This window comes from Crinia signifera, chromosome 19 (assembly GCF_055691185.1).
Source record: "Crinia signifera chromosome 19, ASM5569118v1, whole genome shotgun sequence".
NCBI lineage: Eukaryota > Metazoa > Chordata > Amphibia > Anura > Myobatrachidae > Crinia > Crinia signifera.
Window position 1 is genome coordinate 133,408,693 of NC_139226.1, and position 22,703 is coordinate 133,431,395.

Genomic DNA, 22,703 nt, shown 5'->3' on the forward strand with positions numbered 1-22,703 from the left:
GCTTCCTAAATTCTTATATGTTCTACAAAGGGCCCCGATGTATATCCCTAATGAAGTTTTTAAGCGGATTGACACTGTGATATCCTCTTTCATTTGGAAAAATAAGGCTCCGCGAATTAAATATAAAACATTAATGAAAGATAAAAAGGAAGGAGGACTCTCATTGCCGGACTTTAAAGCTTATTATTTGGCCGCTCAAATAACACAATTAAGATCTTGGATACATATAGAGGATACCGAGGCAGAACTACTGGCGCTGATACATGAGACAACTCATGGATTAACGCCGCTTCAGGCATTATTGGGGAAGGGTAGGTTTGTAAATGAACCCCCCATATTGAAACAGGCCAAAAGAATCTGGCATGGGGGAAATAAGAGTAAGGGCTACGAGGGAATAGACCCCGACACCTTTATATTTACCTTAGATTCATGTCTCCAAATAGCCAAATCTCAAGGACAGCGGTTATGGGTTCATTATGGTATAAACACAATTGGGCAGGTACTTTCAGATAATGGGATTAAAACATTTGGTCAACTACAGTCAGAATATCAACTCCCTCAGACCATGTTTTTCAGGTTCCTACAAATGAGGAGCGCATTAAATCACTTATTTTTGCAAAATAATGTAAGGCTAGTTGACTCTCCACTTAAATTTTTTATAAAACAGTTGAGTAGAACAAAAGCAATCTCAAAGTGTTATAAATTTATCCGAGATAGTGAACCGGGTGAGGTCCTTGTAGGGTTACGACATAAATGGGAGAATAATATCATGGAGCTGACACCGCAAGCATGGGATAAAGCTCTGGCGATACATTGCCATACCACCCAGTCTATCAAAGTGCAACAAATACAGTTTAATATTATCCATCGTATTTATCTAACCCCAGTTAAATTGAATAAATTTTCACAGAATCAAAGCAATATTTGCCCGAAGTGTAGGATGCCAGGAGAAAATAATGTATGCGATTTTTGGCATTTGATATGGCAATGCCGTAAATTGCAGAAATTTTGGTGGGATGTTATTGAAACATTAGAAGTATTAGGTATACCTAAACAGAATATAAATGAACTGGGTCTCTTGATGGGAGTGTGGTCGGAACATCTATTGACCTCGGATCAGAGACAACTTTTAATTAATCTTTGTGGACTTGCAAAAGTTATAGTCGCACGCTCCTGGATGGCGAGAGAGGGCCCAATCACTCAACACTGGATAAATTTAATTAATAGCACGGTTCAACACGAAAAAAATATATACGTCACTAGAAAACAAGTTTCGAAATTTTATGAAATTTGGGGGGGATGGTTAGCATCACGATATAACACATAGGAATTTATGAGATATAAATTAAACACGATAAAAACGTAGATATTTATAACTGATTGAAATTAGCACGGACACAAACACAATAGTTTGGATGAAAGATTGAAATCAATAAAAAATGAAATAAAAATTTACATAATAGATAGTAAAATAGATTAAAACACATTTCTTGTATTTTTATGATTGTTTTTTTTTTTCTCTTCGCACTTCTATGTTAGTTTGGGTTAAGGGGTCCTGGAACAATATCCCATTAAAGGAGCAAGAAGCAAGATAAATAAATAAATAATTATTAGCCACGTGATTTTTGGGAACTCTGTATAATAAGCGTAGTAGAATGGGAAGTAGTAGGTACTCTGATAATAGGGGGAACCAAGGTTATTAGGAGCTTAGGAGGACAGGATTAATTGTCTTCATATGATGTGCACTTGTCTTTTCGTATGTATAAATGTAAAAAACTTTGAAGAATCAATGGGAAAAAATTTTGTAATGTTGTTTAGCTGTGTTTATGTGTTACTTTTTAAAAAAAAAATGCTAATAAAGAAATATTAAAAAAAAAAAACATAAACCATACAGTGCGAGTTAACAGGGAATATTGACCTGGGACTATCCCAAAATGCTTCTAGAGCAGGCATGTCCAACGTTGGCCCTCCAGATGTTTTGAAACTACACATCCCAGCATGCTTTGCAATAGTTTTAGCATTCTCTAATAGCAAAACTGTGGCAAAGCATGCTGGGATGTGTAGTTTCACAACATCTGGAGGGCCAACGTTGGACATGCCTGTTCTAGAGGGTATGGGTCATAGGGTCAAGAGCCCTAAGGCCGACATGCGTTGGGTTGACATCAGCCAAGGTCTACATGTTATTAGGTCAACACATGCATTGTGTCAACATGGGCTAGGTCAACAGTCAAAAGGTCGACATGGGGTTTTTACCTTTTTTACTCAATTGTGGACACTGTATTGGTGCACTGTGTCCCCCATGTCGACCTTTTGCCTTCCAACCTAGCCCATGTCGACCTAATGACATGTAGAACTAAGCCCATGTAGACCTTCCCATTTCTAGACCTTGGCTCATTTCGACCTTCAGTGGTCGAAACCAATGCATGTCCATCTTCGTGCTGTCGACGTAACAACACATACCTTTCTACAAGTGTCACCCCTCTAACACAGATAGTTTGCGGTCATACAGCATTAGAGGAAGTTGTGTTGTTCCCGTGCTTCGTAAAATTGATTGGTTCAAGTAGAGAGCCCGTTAATTCACAACTTTTTGTTGAACAAAAACATCCACCAAAATTATTCAGGGCCAGGTGCACGGAGCTTCAAAAAGTGACAAAGTGGGAGCGGTAAACAACCAGCCAATCAACTCCTAATCAGGCAGATTGTATGTCATGTGAACATGTGTTCGAGAAGTACAAAAGATTTAGTGACATTTGTAAGGATGTGAAAGAAGATGAACGCTCTAGAAGACCTCGCATATCAAAAATGAAAATGTGGGGGAAAAAATGAGAAAATTGCTCAAAATTTACAAATACACAAAGGTTTTTTTTTACCGGTCACATAGGAGATAGTAGTTTGTCGTAATTTAAGTGCGGACCCTCAAACTGGATGTAGAGAATTGTGGTTGTCGTGAGGCAAAGGAGGGTGTGCTACCGCTGGACACTGAATAATACAATCAAAGAGGACAGGAAAAGAATGTCTCTGAGGTGCACCTGAGAAAGGACCATTCAAAATATAACCTTTATTAAATTGTTCTTAAATATGGGCGAAATATGGACACACAACATATACACATGAAAACAAACTAAGTGGTTTAAAAAGGATATAAATCCTCACTTAGTGGGTCCCCTACCCCAAATTATCCCCGTAATTATATTTCAGGACAGTGGTAACATCCCCTATTAAATATGTAACAGTAAAGGGTAAGAAGGATCAGTTACAATGGAGGGGAAAGATAGTGTGTTAATGTTAATACAATTATTATACAATGTATCCAATCAGTCCAACAAAAGATGTGTTTAAACAGTGGATCAGTGTAAATTGAAGACTTTTGCCGGCAATTATCCTATTAGTACAATGGTTAGGGTTTTTATTATGCTACGATGGTTTCAAGGATTTCTACAGCACAATCCAGAGACAAAATGCCAGTCCAGATGGTGAAGAACACCATCATCACCAAGCATTTTAAAGGAAATCCAAATTAAACGCCATGTTAATAGTTTTCTTTGATATTCAGGGTATTATTCAGGCAGACTGTGTCCCAGAAGGCGCAATGGCGAATCAACAGTACTACAAAAATGTTCTTGCCACTTTGCGAGAAGAAGTCTTCTACATGTTATAAAACCGTGTTTTTCTGTTTTTTCCTTACGCAATGTTCTCCAATAAATATAGTACTTTAGCCTAGGTTGTGCTTAGTAGTATTATTAATTAAGGTACTTGTTTCCGAGCACGGCGCCCGTCGTAGGTGATCGCATACCCCATGATGAACGCCATCCCGAAGCGTGGCGAGCGGCGGCGGTACGCGTCCTCCGACCTTTTTCATACCCCCACTATGCACGTCGGCGTGGAGTTGAGAATAGAAAGTGTGGCGAGCACAGCGAGCCCCCCGAGGGGACGTGTAATACCTGTGAAGTAATGCGCGTCCACTCGCCACGCTTCGGGCTCACTGCGCTCGCCACACTATATAAAACCAACTTCACGCCGACGTGGATAGTGTGAGTAACGCTGCGCTCGTCGCGCTTCGGGGTTGGCGTTCGTGGGGTGGCGTTAACAATGGGGGGGTGGCATTTGACCCATCAGGGTGGGTATACAATGAAATTTGGGGTCTGGGGGGCATTTAACATTGGTTCCAATTTAAAAAATCGCATCGAGCGCGTCGATCACATCGCATGCGATTTGGTTGCATGCAAAGCGATCGACGCAATTTTTTTTGACCCGATGGATACAATTGAAATCGCAGGCGCCGTGCTAGGAAACAAGTACCTTAATTAATTTTAATTATTTATTTTCTTACATACAATGTGTGCGATAATGTATGCAATCATTATGCAGTAACATTTGTCAAATCGATTTGAGGTTACTTCCTATGTACATTTTCCATAGAAATAAACTTGAGATCTGCAACAATACTGAGACAATTTCTGTATTGCAGACACTCTCCATAGGATTGAATGAGGGCGGGCTGATTGGTCAGTTTTTTACTTAAGGCGTATGTGAGGATACCGGGTGACCTGGGTACCCTGGGGTTCAGGAATCACACAGCAGAGCGGGTAACAATGAAAACAGCTTGTACTTTATTCAGGGAGACCAAGAAATCCAGTAACCAGCAGCATCAGGATTATACTAACAAAGTCCACTCACAGTTCAGCAAAGTCTCCTCAAGCTGCTGTACAATGTATCAGTGTATCTCCTACAGTCCTGAGCAGCATTGATACAATGTATCAGTGTATCTCCTACAGTCCTGAGCAGCACTGACAACTGTAGCAGAGCACACAGAATGGCTAGTCACTGATTACACAGAGAGGGGACAGCACCCCAACCTCCAGTGACTATAGCTGTGCCCCTCACCTCACACAGTCACCTCTTCTTCCACTTCCTCTCTCCCACAATCCACCTTTGATTGATCTTTCCTTTTGGATTGGTGGACCATGCTGTCAATCTTTCCAAAGGGGGAGGAGGAAAGCTTTTCTAAAGGGAACACTTCCTTACTGTCTGCTTCTGAATGTCTTCCTGTTTGTAACCTCTGCAGACTGAGGGTTTTAATTTAAGAATACAAAACTTGGGCCATAGAGTAACTCATTTCTAAAAATGCAGGCAAGCCCTATCCTGTGCCTCCTCACATACCTCCCCCTTTTTAAAATCGAGGAGACAGGCAGAGTCCTGACTGTCGACTTGGCCCGAAGGTCTGCGAAGCTTGCCATTTTGTTCCTCACGTCTGGATAACCCATCAGCGTTGTTATGGTCTCGTCCCTTTGTGAGAAATGGAAAAGGTGAAACCTTGCAATGCCAAACTCCACCTCAACAACCTCCCATTTTCCCCTGAAGTTCTCTGTAGCCAACTCAAAGGGTTATGGTCAGTCACAACACTGAACTCATTCCCATAGAGATAAGGATGTAGTTTCTATAAGGCCCACACTATGGCTAAACAATCCTTCTTGATAGTGGCATAAGCTATCTCTCTGTCAGCTAGTTTACGAGATAGATACACGATTGGGTGTTCCCTACCGTCTTCTCCTACCTGACTCAACACAGCCCCAAGTCCACACTCTGTTTGCACAATAAAATGTTCTATTGTAGTCAGGGGCAGCCAACACTGGGGCTCTAGTCAGCATGTCTTTTAGGGTTCTGAAGGCTTGTTCACACTCAGTGGTCCATTCGATCTTCCGAGCATATCTCTTTTTTGTTAAGTCTGTTAGAGCCTTGGCCACGGTGCTGTAATGTGGTATGAATTTTCTGTAATAGCCAGCAACTCCGAGAAAGGCCCGTTCTTGCTTCTGGTTGACTGGTTGGGGCCAATTGGCAATAGCCTCCACCTTTGCCGGTTCAGGTCTAATAACTCCTCCTCCAACCCGATGTCCTAAGTATTGAACTTCAGCCATCCCCATCTGGCATTTATCTGGACGTATGGTGAGTTTGGCCTTTCTGATCCTTTTGAGCACTTCTGACACATGAGTTTAATGCTCCTCCCAGGTATGGCTGAAGATGGGATATCATCGAGGTAGGCTTGGGCAAAGTCTTGACACCCCTCCAGTAGGTCATTCACTGTTCGCTGGAATGTGGCAGGGGCATTCTTCATCCCAAAAGGCATGGTAGTCCACTCAAAGAGTCCTATTGGTGTGATGAAGGCAGAACGCTCCTGGGCTTCTTTGGTAAGTGGGATTTGCCAGTAACCCTTGCTTAAATCCAGCATTGAAACAAACCTGGCCCCTCCAATCCGGTCTAGTAGTTCATCAACACGGGGCATTGGATAAGCATCAGTTGTGGTTACTTCATTCAATTTGCGATAGTCCACGCAAAACCGTGTAGTCCCATCTTTCTTGGGAACCAACACGACCCCAGCAGCCCATGGGCTTTTAGATGGTACGATGATCCCCAAAGCTAGCATCTCCTCGACCTCAGTCTTTACCTGCCGCAAAACCGTGTAGTCCCATCTTTCTTGGTAACCAACACGACCCCAGCAGCCCATGGGCTTTTAGATGGTACGATGACCCCCAAAGCTAGCATCTCCTCGATCTCAGTCTTTACCTGCCTCATAACATCTGGCGTCATTCGGTAAGTGGTTTGTCGAATGGGCTTAGCGGTCCCAGTGTCCACATGGTGAGTGGTTAGGTGAGTTTGACCGGGTTGACAAGAAAACTGGTCTCTTTCATCTTCTAAGATCCTCTGCATCTCTTGCTGCTGGGCTGCATTCAATTGTTTTCCCACCTGGACTGATTCCACACCTTTCCTCTGTTTAGCAGCTCCCAAAAGGTCAGGTAACGGATCAGTTTCTGGAGTCTCCATCGGAGGGCAGCACACTACCATGGTCGCTACTTGACGATCTCTATAAGCTTTGAGTCGATTTATATGGAAGGTGCGTAGGTTTTTCCCTCCCTTATCTAGGGAGACCACATAATTGACAGGTCCATCCCAGGTGGCCTGCAGTTTGTTTCTTCGCACTGGGATAAGCATCATGACCTTTTGCCCAGGATATAACTCCCGGTCTTGAGCATGGGCATCGTACCATTCCCTTTGATTTTCTTGTGATTCCCGGAGATGCTCTTTAGTTAACTGCAGCAGTCTTCTCATCCATGTTCGCATGTTCTCTACATTCTGCAAAATGGGCTACTGGTATTCTTGAAAAGTTCCCTCCCAACTCTCTTTGACCAGGTCTAGAGGCCCCCGTACTTTCTGACCGTACAAGAGTTCAAACGGGGAATATCCGGTAGATGCCTGAGGTACTTCCCGATAAGCAAATAGAAGTTGTTGTAGAGCTCTTTCCCAGTCCTTCCCCTCGGACTGTACATACGCTTGTAGGAGTCTTTTAAGTGTTCCATTGAAGTGTTCACATAGCCCATTGGTCTGCGGGTGATAAGGGGAGGTCCGAAGAGGCCGAACCCCCCACTTTTCCCATAGGGTTTGCATAAGTTCGCCTTGGAATTGGGGTCCTTGATCTGTGACTACTTCCTGTGGGTATCCAACCCGACTGAAGAGGTCTGTCAGTGCTTGTGCAACATGCTCTTGGTCAATGGATGATAGGGCCACGGCCTCAGGGTAACGTGTAGCAAAGTCAACTAGTGTTAAGATGTACTTCTTGCCCATATGACTTGAAATAGCTAATGGTCCAACTAGGTCTATGGCAACACGGGCAAAGGGCTCCCCAATAATAGGTTATGGATGCAGAGGCACTTTCCGTTGAGGCTTCCCCAGTCTTTGGCAGGTATCGCAGGTGCTTCGATACTGCTTAACATCTCTAGACATCCCTGGCCAGAAGAAATTCCGTAGCAGTCGGGCCAGGGTTTTACGGGTGCCGAAATGCCCGGCTGCAGGGATGTCATGAGCAAGAGCTAGTAATTGCACTCTATATGGTGTAGGTACCACCAACTGTTTAGTAGGCATGGCAGCTTCCTGTCCAGGCTGAGGAACGACTAGTCGGTACAGTTATTCCTCTTCCCAAACTATCTTGTTTCCATCAGCTGTTTCCAGCCCCAGGTCAGCTGCACTCTTCAATTTACTCAGGGAGGGGTCAGTCTTTTGGGCCGGTTGGAACTCAGTGCGGTCCACCTCCCCCAAGTCTACCTCTAGAGTGTGTTAGATAAGGGACTAGAATCACTCACCGTGGTTGTCTGGGTAGGTTGTTTCTGTTCCATATCTGTTGCCTGGGTAACTATTTTGGCTTGGCTTCTTGTCACCGCCTGGACAAAGTGTGTCACCAGTGCTTGTCCCAGATCATTTCCGAGGATGACCTTGGCTGGTAGCCCCTTGAGTACTCCGACCTCCACAATTCCTTGATCAGCTCCCCAGTCTAGATGTATCTTGGCAATGGGGAGGTCGGTCTGTTTTCCCCCGGCGGTGGCAATTCGTACATACTGTCCAGGAATCACCCTGGATGCGGGAATCAGGTCTGGCTCGATCAAAGTGAGTGAGGCTCCAGAATCTCTTAGGCCCTGAACAGGCTGATCCTCCACTGCCACAGTCTGTAGGTGCCCTCGCATATTTCTGGGAGTTGCCTTCTCCTCCCCCAGTACCAGATCCACAATGTACACCCCATCTGCCATCCCATATGTATCTGACTGGATGACCTCTTCACTATAATCTTCCATGGAGTAAGATACCACAGAGACTGGGGCTGGTCTAGCCCCAGGAAATGGTCCTCGTGTGCGTGGACAGTCTCTCAGCAAGTGCCCTGGTTGAATGCAGCGGTAACACTTCCAATGTTCTGGGTTAGCCACTCTAAATCTGGGCGGCTGATCGGTGGTGCTTCTGACATAGACTCCTTTGTTAATATTATTGATGAACGGTTCTTTGTCAGGGGGCTTCTCTGCTCTTGGGATTCTTGCAGCAGCGACTCTCCATTGGGGACGATTGGCTATATTCATCAGCCCATTCCGCAGCTTGCTCAGGTGTATCAGGCTTCCTGTCCATGACCCACTACCGTACCTCTGGTGCCATCTTAATCATTAGCTGTTCCACCACGATTAAGTTGATGATCTGATCCGCAGTGGAGGCCTGCCTCCCTTCAAGCCATTTCCCACAGTTTTGCCGTAGCTGACTAGTAAACTCCTTGTGGGAAGCAGTCCCACTTTTATTCAGTGTTCTGAATTTGAGACAATAAGATTCTGCAGTGATCTGAAACGTAGCCAGCAATGCCTTCTTTATACTGGCGTAGACTTTACACTCCTGGGGAGTTAGGGCCCGATAGGCTTCCAAAGCCCTACCAGTGAGACTTGGCCCCAAGTACTTTGGCCATTCAGCTGGCTCTATTCCATGCACCTCCATGAGATTCTCAAAGATCTGGAGGTGAGTGTCAATGTCTGTTTCATTTTCCCAGAATGTGGGAACATCCTTAAATCCCAAGTGTCGCTTGTTTTGGCCAGAACTTTGGGGTGGCTCTGGAGTTCCACCGCCAGTAGGAATTTGTACCCCAAGTATTGCTTTGATTACCCCAGCTCTCATCTGTGGGGTCGCACCATCACCAAGTGCCCCCAGCCAGCTCTGTAATGCAGCAGGAGTAACAGTGGTGGACTCTGGTAACCACTGCCTGTCGGCACCTCTTCATCATCACTCAGGTGGTTGGGATCCTCTGGGTGCGCCCGATCCCACTCCAACAACCTCAGCACCAGTGTCTCCTGGGTCTCAGTCCCATCATAAGTAATACCTTTCATCCTGCAAAATCCTTGCAGGTGAGGTTTCCGTGCTGTACGGTAAAACTTCTCCTGCTCTCTCATTGTGTTCTCCCCTTGCTGACCACAACTTCTGGCTGACGCTCCATCCTGATATTCTGCAGTGTTACTGTTGCTTCTATCCAGTACCTTGTAATCTCTGCAGAAACGGTGTGATGTCCCTCCGCTGCCTCCAAATGTGAGGATACCGGGTGACCTGGGTACCCTGGGGTTCAGGAATCACACAGCAGAGCGGGTAACAATGAAAACAGCTTGTACTTTATTCAGGGAGACCAAGAAATCCAGTAACCAGCAGCATCAGGATTATACTAACAAAGTCCACTCACAGTTCAGCAAAGTCTCCTCAAGCTGCTGTACAATGTATCAGTGTATCTCCTACAGTCCTGAGCAGCACTGGCAGCTGTAGCAGAGCACACAGAATGGCTATTCACTGATTACACAGAGAGGGGACAGCACCCCAACCTCCAGTGACTATAGCTGTGCCCCTCACCTCACACAGTCACCTCTTCTTCCACTTCCTCTATCCCACAATCCACCTTTGATTGATCTTTCCTTTTGGATTGGTGGACCATGCTGTCAATCTTTCCAAAGGGGGAGGAGGAAAGCTTTTCCAAAGGGAACACTTCCTTACTGTCTGCTTCTGAATGTCTTCCTGTTTGTAACCTCTGCAGACTGAGGGCTTTAATTTAAGAATACAAAACTTGGGCCATAGAGTAACTCATTTCTAAAAATGCAGGCAAGCCCTATCCTGTGCCTCCTCACAGCGTATGCTTTGTGTTGACGGCATAAGTACCCACGAAAAATGGATTCTAGAACACACAGTTAGTACAATATATTCAAATATATGTGCAATTTCACCATCATTTAATTGTGTAAAACCGTATTGCTCAGCTCCAGCCTCAGGAATCCCAGATTCCGCTTTCAGACCGCGGCGGCCGAATAACACAATTACCCGGGATTTGAAGCGCCGGGTTATTATCTGCAAAATATGAATCTTGGTGCAAAATATAAACACTGTGCATCTGTATATAGAGCACACATCCCAGCATGCCTTGACAAAGTATTAGCATTCCCTAATAGCAAAACTGTGGCAAGGCATGATGGGACTTGTAGTTTAACAACAGCTGGAGGGCCATAGTTTGGACATGCCTGGTTTAAGGGGACGGTGAGGATTTTTGCAAAACATTGAATATGCTGAAAACTATCCTCGCCGGCGGCATTGAATATACCTCAAAAGGTTTCTTCCGTTGCCATTCTTCAGTAAGAAGAGTACGCAGAAAAGTATGTGCGTTTGGGAGGAGTCTAATAACGCGCAATATGAATTCTGAAATATCATGGGACGGGGATGCAAAGTTTTGAGATTTGAGGCTGCACATATCTTTGAATGCATGTAAATAACTATCGGTCATATGACCGCAGTACTCCAGTTTCCCCACCAGATGGTAATGGCCGGTCTGATGTTACCAAATGGCCACAACGTGTTCCTGATGTACAGTACTTGTAGCCATTTGGCAATATTGATAAAGGGTTAAAATACATGTGTATGGCCGCATCCTTGCATTTACTCACAAGGGGCATTTGTACGGCCAACCAGGCCCTCAATGTAACCCATCACGTAAATACAACATTTATTTTACTACTCGCTACATTTAGACACATTTAGTTGTACTTGAATTCCCTAAATATCACCAAGGGTAAAACCGAATAAAATTAATGTACATAAATGTTTTTCTTTAAAATATAAATATTTTGTGCTGCACATACTTTTTGTACTAGATCTCATCAGCTCTTAACTGTCATGTTACAATCTGGGTCGGAATAATGGCAGTTAGGGGCCGATTGACTGGTGCGTTATTACCCGCCACTTTATCCGTTCACCAGGCTTAATAAATGTGCCCCAGTCTTCTGTTTTTTTCCTTATTTCGAATAATGAAGTCTGTCACTTTGTTTCCCTGCAATAGAATAGCAATCTAGGAACAACATGCAGAGAATAACCATTTGCTACAATGCAGGCTGTGCTTTACCTCTTTGTCGTCTCGGAGACTGTTAACTGTCCTGGTGAATCTTGCTACGTGGCTCTCATTCTGTGCGCCTAGCCTGGGGCCAGCTATGTGCACAGGAGGACTTTGAAGGAGAGACTTTTCCCGTGATGCCAGTTGGGGTTGTGAAAACCTCTTTGAATTTTGGGCTGAAACCCCAGGGACATTTTCCGCCGGCTTCTCTCTTCGCGGTGAGCTCTGAGGCACCTGTGTGTCATGTCCTTTGATATCCTAAGGAGGAAAATAGGAGTCAGACAGAAGAAGCAGCTGGAATATAGCACACAAGTACTTCAAATCTATCTGCAGAGATGTCACTGAGCATCTGGTCCAATGCGCCTCGTGTCTCTGGTACAGACTAGGCTTCACAGCTTCGAGATAAACCAACAGGTCTACAGCTGAAGTGTGGAGACCATAAAAGGCAACCAAATACCAAGGAGAACTAACTCTGTATTAGGCTGGTTATCACAATCAAATGGTCAGAAGCAGTTACCTGATTATTGTAAGACACATAGGAGGTCATTCTAATCCATTCATTGTGAATTTGAAACAGTGAGCGATGGTGATGGACTGCACATGTGCATATGCGCCAGGGGTGGGCAGCTGATGTCACATGATGTGCCTGCCCTCTTCCCGTAGCAAAGCACCGCATATCTAAGTCACCAGAGAGTGACTTAGATTTGCGAACGCCTTAGAAATCATTGGATGGTCAGAATCCAAGCAGCGAGTGGATATTTATGTAACACATCCAATTCGCATGCGAGTCAATCAGAATGACCTCCATAGTTCCAGCATAAGAAACAAAAATGTGTGTGATCAGAAATGTGACCGGTTTCCTTGTTACTGTAGGTCTGGAGTTCTGTCAATAGCTACAGAGTAATAGGTATAAAATACGGGATGCAGTCAAAATCCCGACAGGGTCAAAATCCTGGTGGGATCTAGTGGAGTGAAGCCATCAGAGAGCGCCTCCTGCAGCAGTAGCATTCCGCCTGACTGACCGCAACGGGTGCCGCTGAGTGTACAGGGGTACACATACAGGTACACCCTCTCCCGCTCTCCCGCCTACCCTCCCTCTCTATCGCAGCTACACTCCGCTCACCCCATAACCAATTCCCCTCCACTTTTCCTGCTAGACCTTTCTGCGTAGCGGAGGTAAATCTCTAGGTGCCGCTCACCCTCCACCTCTATATACGATATATGTGGAGGATAGCAGTGCACCAACCTCGGCATATATACTCTCTTTTTCCTGGCTACTATCCAGATATCAGGGAACACTTATCTGGGCCTTGCCCTAACAGTCTACCCTGCACTGGGATCTAACTAACCAGGGGGACTGAAGGACCAACTCAGACAGCAGTACCCCCACTATAGAGCTCTGTTAACCGATTCCCCTCCTGTGTACATTATAAGCCCGCTCACCCGCCATACCCACAAGGCCCATCAGAGGGAACTTGATGGTAACCAGTTAGAGGTGTTGAAAGCACTATGGGCGGGATGTATTAATATACATCGCCGCCCTTCGACTGACAGCCGCCGCGATGCTGCCGCATATGTACTAACATATGCGGCTAGCATCGGGTTGTGGTGACGGAGACCCCCGCGATACCTGTAATCTGGTCTCCGTCACATCCCGGCGGCTGCCAGTGTCCCCCTGCGTCTTCTACTCCCCCCTGCAGCCGGATGTCCTGCCGGCTGTGACACCTGCTGGGGGAGGAGGAGATCAAAGGAGGACAGGAGGGGGGGCGTGCAGACGGCGATAGAAGCCCATAGGCTTCTATAGGGTATCGCCAACCAGAGGGTGCACTAATTCCGCCCCAAACCTAAGGTATACAAAGCAGGGCAGCAGCCGCTTGTTACAAAGGGGACCACAGAGCTCCCTTCCTCCTAGATTTTCCCTGATCTTCACCTAGGAGGGATGATCTCCCAAATCAGGGCTGTGGAGTCGGTAGATAAATGTTCCGACTCCGACTCCTCGTACTTCTGACGCCGACTCCTCGACTCAGACTCCTCTGTATTAATATGCGAATGTATTTGATACATTCCTTGAAGGAAAGAAAGGCAACATACATATTATTACTACAGAAACTAGAGGCTGGGAAGCCAACAGTCTACTGTATTGAACAGTTTGAGCAAAGGACAAATGAAAACAAAGTTTTATTAATTTTTTTATTAATTAAATGGCTGGATAGTAGCAGTAGGCATAAACACCAGGAACAGGAACTTTACCAGTTCAAAGATAAAAACCACATTATTTGGTTGTTTTGGGAACAAAAACAATAGGAAAGGTTCAGAAGTGTGGACCATGACGACAACAAAAATCAACGAGCCACAATCTCTGCCGGTTTGCTTGCTCGTCACCGTTCAATTCATGGACACAACGAACGATTTCTTTACCGAATCGTTACTGGCGACGAAAAATGGTGCCTGTACATCAATATGAACCAGCGTAAGGAATGGCTTAGCCAAGGTAAACAAACGACCCTGCGCATGAAACAAGATCTTCATCCGCGTAAAAAGATGTTGTGCGTATGGTGGGAGAGGTCGGTTGAATGAATTTTTCGAGTCTACACCAGGTGATTTCTACCAACGAGGTATTGAAAACCTTATTGAACGTTGGAAATAAGTTGTAAACTACAAGGGAGAATACATTTATAAGTATTGGTGCTCCGAATTGTGCGTTGTGTGCCATATAGTGAAGCACATGAAAAGCATGCTTTTTCACGGTCACTTAACGTGTTCGTTTTGCGGTTACGTGAGGCACTGCATGCATTGGTCTTTATTCTTACAGTAGAGAAGTCATTAATTATCATTTTTGGAGTCGGTGCATTGTTTGCCGACTCCGACCCCAGGTACTCGAAATTTCCTCCGACTCCACAGCCCTGCCCACAATACCCCGAAAGCCCATTACACGCTGAGTGGCAGCTGACACTAGACTGGGGAATTACTGCTAAAACAGGATAGGAGACTTCCTAAATTTAACCAGCTTCCCCTCTACTGTTATTGGTATATAAAGTTGATTTGGGATCACCTACTCCGCTCCTGTGAGAATCAGGTCTAAAACCTACCTTACGCCATCACCTTATCTCGTGCTCACTTTTTCTCTCTCTACTCTACTTCCTTCTTTCTCCCCCTTGTCCAAACAATTTCCCCTCCCTTCCCCGGGGGAGAGGGAGGCAGGGAACTGCAGTTACCTCCTTTACCATTACTCCTAAACTTTGTGTTGAATAAGCGCTTGACACCCCTCAGACATTTACCTGCCTTTAAACCCGGTGCAATAATTTAGAGGTCAAGTCATACAAAGCACGGATATACAAGTGTTTTTGCTATCAATGTTATAAGTTTTAATATTTGTGTGTCAAATGTCAAGATAACGTTTTGTCTAGTACTTTTCTTAAATTGAATATTAAAAGTTATATTTTAAATCCTTGCCAGTTGCTTGGGGGACCACTCACCCCTTAACATTGTGTTACTAGCCCTTTAGAGACAGGTCCGAGCTGTTATTTAGACATCCAACAAGGACCCGCCTGAACGGCGAGATCCTAGCCAAGCTTGTATGAGGATACCCCACCTCAGATTCTAATGTTACGCAAACCATATAGTATAATGTTCTACTGATCATCCCAGGTTACATAAATTAAAGAGTGCCCCAAGAAAAAAATGAGTCTTTCCTTCTTCCACGTGTAAAGGGTCAAAATCCCGACAAGGACAAAATCCCAACAAGGACAAAACCCCGACAAACAGAATGTACAGGAGTCAGTCAACATGTTTTTTCATTTTTTTGACCCGACATGTGCCGAAAGGTAGTATTTCATGCCCTACCATCCACTAGGGCAGGCATTGCCAACCACGGTGCTCAAGGCACACCAACAGTGCAGGTTTTGTAGATCTCCAGGCTTCAGCACAGGTGACTTAATTAGTATCTGAGGTATTCTGATTAAACCATCTGTGCTGAAGCCTGGATATCACTAAAACCTGCACTGTTGGTGTGCCTTGAGGACCGTGGTTGGGAAGGCCTGCACTAGGGCATGGTGGGAGAATAAAATAGTGTGCCAAGCGCAGCAAGGCACCGTGCCCAAAGCATAGCGAGCGATGCAAGGGGCTGCGGTTCACTTCCAACTGTGTCCATGTTGACATTCGGGTAAAAAAAAAAACAGTGAAAAAACCCATGTCGACCTCGAGACCTGTCGACCGAAAGTCATGTTGACCGTTTCACCTGTACATTCTATATGTCGTATTCTGACCTTGTCGGGATTTGAAATGTCGGGACTTTGACCGTCGGGATTTCATACCGAATCCCAAAATACAACAGACACACTGTACTGTAGGTTGCACCACATTGTGTTGGGCTAAAAAAATACATACTGTATCTTCCAAGAACCAAATGATCAGCTCATACATAGGAGCCTAACAGGAACCTAATTAAAAGCTCACAGGGCCCTATGTAAGATTCTGGTGTATGGCCACTTTCTCCTCCCTTTTCCAAAAAAAACCCACAGAGTTTGCATAACTGGGGCCTAACGGACAAATAACAATCAAAATGTATCTACATTAACAGTTCTTCGCAATCAATTAAAGTTATAGGTATCGTCATGAAACACAATTATAATGCCTTATCCAACAGAAGAGGTGGGAAGCTACCAATATCCCTTTAACCCTTTGTGCACCAAAGGAATTGGTCAAAAAAGGTGTCAAAATTGGCAAGCAGATATTTTTATTCCTTAAAATGGCCTGTAATGTTTACCTTATAAAGGCTAAAAGGGGGTGTGTCCATGTAAACGGCATGGATTGTAGAGTTCCGGCCGTGATCGCAACAATTCACGGCCGTACACGGCAAAACGGGCCTGACAGTTTTTAAAGTCGGGCCCGTTCTGTCGATCTGCCGCTTCAGTGCCGTTGGGAAAGACTGCATTAAAAAGGGCATCCGCAGCTATCTCCCCTGTCGGAAATAGCGGTGGGGATTGAATCTGGGACTCCAATGATTTTCCCAGGTTCTCATGCAGATTATAAATACAGACTTTAATGTAAATCTGTAAATCATAGGTGTCCCGGGTTAAATGAATATGATGGCAAGCCTACTTACAATGAAAATAGAAAAGCCACATCTGTTACACCCACAAGCTAAATTTATAGGAACATAATTTAAACTTGTGCTTTTAATCTGACAGCCTCAAATGCTATAATTACTGGAACATAAACATTGGTCACATTAAATTATATGTGGAATAAAAAAGGGGACTGCTCTGGTGAAACAAAAACCTGGGAGCCCAAGACAAGACTGCAAATGAATGCCCAGAAAAATACATATCAACTTGGGATCTATTCAATGTCAATATTGTACAACCACATTACCCCAACGAATTCTAAAGACCTTGGGCTTGATTATTAATGTGGTCATCCAGCCGCACATTTTGTGCCCTCGGAAATCAGGAGCTCCGGTCATTATCTGCCCAGATAGCAGAGCCAACCCGAACAATGAAGGAAAATCATTAAGCTTGGCATACACTGTACAATTATCTGACAGATCATCTGCCAAGTCTGGCTGGTTGGAATGAAACTCTGGTAATGGATGAGAGCAGGTGACAATCGACCACGTCATGTGACAGGGTCATGTGCAGCCGGTCATGTGACAGGGAGTATATGATGGTTCTGCTTCTGGAGTTTACTGAATGTGGGTACACAATATACAACCATAGTGAACGATACGCACAATAACAATATCAACGTACGTCTCGTTCAATGTATCGTCAATGATGGGCGCTCCTGATCGATAGATGCCTATATTCCCTATCATCTAAACATGCAGTAAGATCTGCCGATATAGTCAGTGACTGTTTGGCAGGGGTCGTGGTCACATCAGTGAATGATATGGTTACGGATTTTGTATCACATATCATATAATGTATAAGGGGCATCTCCAGTTATTATACCTTTCTATTGGACGTTAGAAATAGCAGCTTCTGCGAGTCCGCTCTGGGATCTTTAAAACTTGGCATTTTCTTCAACGTATCTTTGAGTTGGCGGAATTCCTCTATCTGGTCCTAGGATAAGAAACAGACGATTAAGGGAGTTTACTATCTGGGAAGGAGCTGGTCATTGTAGATCGTAACATAAAAATACAATTATACTACATCCTGTAATACACAATGGGGGACATCTAATCTTTGAGCTCTTCCAAGTGCATCTATCTACAGTCCTTCTTTCTTCCATTACATCATAGCTGTCTACCCTCCTGCAGGAGACTCCCTGACATAGCAGCAATCTCGCTCTCTCCCTCATTAGTCTAGCAATCTCCCTCATGTCACCTAGCCCACATTACACTGTTACATCATAGTTACCTCCCCTCCTGCATTCTGCAGGAGACTCCCTGAAATATCAGCAATCTCCCTCTCTCCCTCATTAGTCTAGCAATCTCCCTCATGTCACCTAGCCCACATTACACTGTTACATCATAGTTACCTCCCCTCCTGCATTCTGCAGGAGACTCCCTGACATAGCAGCAATCTCCCTCTCTCCCTCATTAGTCTAGAAATCTCCCTCATGTCACCTAGCCCACATTACACTGTTACATCATAGTTACTTCCCCTCCTGTATTCTGCAGGAGACTCCCTGACATAGCAGCAATCTCCCTCTCCCTCATTAGTCTAGCAATCTCCCTCATGTCACCTAGCCCACATTACACTGTTACATCATAGCTACCTCCCCTCCTGCATTCTGCAGGAGACTCCCTGACATAGCAGCAATCTCCCTCTCTCCCTCATTAGTCTAGCAATCACCCTCATGTCACCTAGCCCACATTACACTGTTACATCATAGTTACCTCCCCTCCTGCATTCTGCAGGAGACTCCCTGACATGGCAGCAATCTCCCTCTCTCCCTCATTAGTCTAGCAATCTCCCTCATGTCACCTAGCCCACATTACACTGTTACATCATAGCTACCTCCCCTCCTGCATTCTGCAGGAGACTCCCTGACATAGCAGCAATCTCCCTCTCTCCCTCATTAGTCTAGCAATCACCCTCATGTCACCTAGCCCACATTACACTGTTACATCATAGTTACCTCCCCTCCTGCATTCTGCAGGAGACTCCCTGACATAGCAGCAATATCCCTCTCTCCCTCATTAGTCTAGCAATTCCCCTCATGTCACCTAGCCCACATCACATTGTTACATCATAGTTACCTCCCCTCCTGCATTCTGCAGGAGACTCCCAGACATAGCAGCAATCTCCCTCTCTCCCGCATTAGTCTAGCAATCTCCCTTATGTCACCTAGCCCACATTACACGGTTACATTTTTGGGGAAAAAAGGAATAAAGCTGTGTACACACGGGGAGACATATCGTCGAGCGATATATATCGCTCGGCGATATATCACTCAGTATTCCGTTTGCATCAGCGACCAGAGATGGTCGCTGATGAAAAAGAAACTGGCGGGGGAGCTTGGCAGTGGAAATCAGCTGGTCGCAGGAGCATGTTCCTGCAACCAGCGATCACTATGGGGAAAAAATGGCGACCATATTGCCCGCGATATTAGCAAAAATCGCCCCCGTGTGTACACACCATAAGAGACAGATACATTTACATTGAATATCAGCACCATTTCCCAGCAAGTATAGTAGCTCTTACTAACTGCTTTGGGGCTGTAATTTTTCAAACCCAGTCTGTACCATGACAGAAAGCAGCTGATTGGTTGGTGGTTTATTACTCTCTATCACTTTTCAAGCTTAGTACATCTGGCCCAAGCAGACTGAAGTGGGCAGGAGGTAGATGGTATCGTTAGTGGAACGTTAGTGGAGTGAGAGCAGTTTGACATTTAATCTATGGTACGTAATACACAAACAAATGTCCTCAAAACAAAAAGTATGTACAAAGCAACATATATCACAAAGTCAGCACAGATTTAAAAATCAAACAGTTGGGGCTGGGAAATTATTTATAGTACACCAGAAGGTCAATGCCAAGTATAGAAGTTTGTGCAGACATGTAGCTGATGTACGAGCACGGCGTAAATTGTATTCTATTAATATTAAAAGGGTGGATTGAAAACACAAGAGACGGCTGAAAGATCGTTAAAATGATTGCAGGTCTGTAAATCATGCCAAGTAATTCCGTTCTGTGTGAGAAGAGTGTATCTCTAATACAAGATCAATGCTGCTACATATGGAGTAATGCTGAAATAGCACTGACAATGTCAGCAGAGAGTACAACAGAAGACAGAAATGTATATCGACGTAGCGGGAGATGAAAGATGGAGGTCAAAAAATGAAAGAGGCTCCAGTAAATCAATATGGGGATCATAAGGGAAGAGTGACACTCCGGCTGTACACAATGAGAAGTAATGCTACAGTGGTTATACAGTATGATGCAGGGGAGAACCCCCCAAAAAGCAGAAAATCCTAAAGGAAAGTGCATTTTATACCCAGTTTACAAGCAACAAATAACTGCGTCCCTCCGTATGTTGTGAACCAAGGGCCATCCCATTTATTTTGGAATTTATCTTCAACTTATACATTATATATTCTATTGGGAGGACTTCAATAGTATTCGAGTATCCTTATCTGTCCACTTCTCTACTTAGACAGTTAGGGGTAAATTCTCTAAAGCTTCTAAAAATGAAAAGAGATGATGTTGCCAGTAGCAACCAGATTCTGTTTATGGTTTCTCTATTGCATCCTAGAAAATAATAGACCGAATCTGATTGCTAGGGGCAGAATTTTAAGAAGCTTTAGTAAATATGTACCCCTTAAGCCCCACATGGTGCGATTCTAGCAAGGATAGCTGGGGGGTGACTGTCGCCGGGAGCACGCTCCCGCGGCCAGCCTTGCAATGGTCGTAGTAGCATGCTTGTCGACCAGCAGCTTCAGTTCTACCGGCGGCATCCCATGGAGCAGTAGGACAGCGGCAGCGGCACCGCACAATCTTCCACCTCGCGTGGAGAAGGCGAGCGGCGCCCAGCATTTTCGACTAAATCACGTGGATCGATGAGTAATTCGCTGATCCATGTGTTATCCGACCACGCAGTGTCGAAAAATCATCACTTGGATTCAATAAAGCAGCCAGTGTTTGCCAAGCACAGAAACAAAACAACTCACCCAAATGTAACTCCCTTTGCACATGTTACATCTGCCCCACCTGCAGTGCAACACGATTTTGTCCATTTGATACAAATTGTGCTTTACAATTAAAGCACATTTAACTCCCGATCCGATGTACAACCATTTGCTGCTGACTTTAATAGAGGCCGTACAAGGAGGAAAAAAATAAAAATAAATCAGGTTTGCTCGCAATTGATTTGCGAACTTGGTGGTGGGTGTCTTAATCCGCTTCCAGGTGGCTACAGCATAAGCACCTACGCTGCTTGAAGATTCAAAGCTACACATGCATTAGAGGACTTCTCTGAATCAGGCCCTTTTTGAAAGGAGAAAATGAAACGGAGACAGAACAAGATTTGAATGTGTAAAATTGGTAAATGACTCAGGGGCAGATTTATTAAGCTTGGAGAAGAGATAAACTGGAGATAAAGCAGAGAAAAGGTAAAAGGAGATAAAGCACCAGCCAATCAACTCCCAACTGTCTTTTTCAAACACAGCTGATTGGCTGGTGCTTTATCTCCTTTTACCTTTTCTCCGCTTTATCTCCAGTTTATATCTTCTCCAAGCTTAATAAATCTGCCCCTTATTATCTATAGGGGGGAATAAACCTTATGTGGGCTGCTTCAATACATCTCCAGATTAACCTCAATAAGTCTCCAGATGCTTCAATACATCTCCAGACCAAGCTTAAAACCACGATTACAAATTTCCATCCTGTGATTCAACAATTTCTGTTATAAATATAGTGCTCACTATGTTATTCACATGTCTTAAGGGGGGATACACTGTCACATCGCATTTTCTGCCAACATTTCCTGCCTCATGGCTGTACGGTATCCACTGTGCCATCAAAAACTATTCACTGACAGGTACTTCAAGTGTAAAAAACATACTGCAGATGACTCGTGATACTGTAATTGGGGGGGGGGGGGGGGGGGGGGGGGGGGAGAGATTATATTTATAGAATTCTATACCACATACCTATGTCATGTATTTTGCAGATGTTACCAGTAAAGAATGGTTTAAAACCATTACACTTTAAAGATGGTGATCATATAAAATGAAGATGAACGCTGGTAATATGGATTTGATAAGGCAGGTAACAATGGATTATGTGGTATGGTTATTATACCTGGAGATACTGTAGATTTATTTACAGTTTCTTATATAGCGCAGCATATTCCGTTGCGCTTTACAAAGGGGACAGTGATATAACAAACAGGGTATTTACAGACCGTCAAAATGTAGGAGGGCCCTGCTCGCAAGCTTACAATCTATAGGGAAATAGGCATTGATACATAAGGATAGATACTGTATTCTTTATTGCATCGATTCCACCAGTATGCAAGGTTCTATGACTGGTTCTGGAATTTGATAAGCTTGCCTGAAGAGGTGAGTCTTTAGGGAACGCTTATCGGTTTGGAGACTGGAGGAGAGTCTTATTGTGCTTGGGAGGGCATTCCACAGAGTGGGTGCAGCCGGAAGAAAGTCCTGCAGTCGGGAATGGGAGCGAGTAATGTGTGGATGAGAGACTCAGATCTTGGGAGGAGCGTAGAGGTCGTGTTGGATGATATTTTGAGACAAGAGAAGAGATGTATGTTGGTGTAGTTTGGTTTATCGGCATGAATAAACTCAACCAGATTGAATATTTATCTGACAGGTTGATAAATGTGGATGGCAGAAGACTGTTCTCATTGTGCACACTCAAAGGGTTAAATGAGTGTTGTGACAATTTTGCAAATATAGGGCCTGATTCGGAACTGAATTCAAACCACACGTAACACGGATGTTCACGTAGTTAAGCGATATTTGCAACAGCGCATATGGAAAAATGTCTAAAAACCGATATGACGCATGGATTACACGGTGCTTGCACAC

General features: G+C 44.5%; 1 protein-coding gene across 2 annotated transcripts in view; it reads right to left on the reverse strand.

Moving 5' to 3' along the window:
* The window catches only part of LOC146043030 (uncharacterized), a 142,974-nt gene that overhangs the window by 48,502 nt on the left and 71,769 nt on the right, over positions 1–22,703 (reverse strand). For both annotated transcript variants that reach the window (XM_083163397.1, XM_083163396.1), the window contains exons 7-8: positions 17,662–17,772; positions 11,723–11,968 (exon numbers count right to left, since the gene is read on the reverse strand). In XM_083163397.1, coding sequence (XP_083019523.1) covers positions 11,723–11,968; positions 17,662–17,772 — 357 coding nt within the window. The remainder of the gene's footprint in view (positions 1–11,722; positions 11,969–17,661; positions 17,773–22,703) is intronic.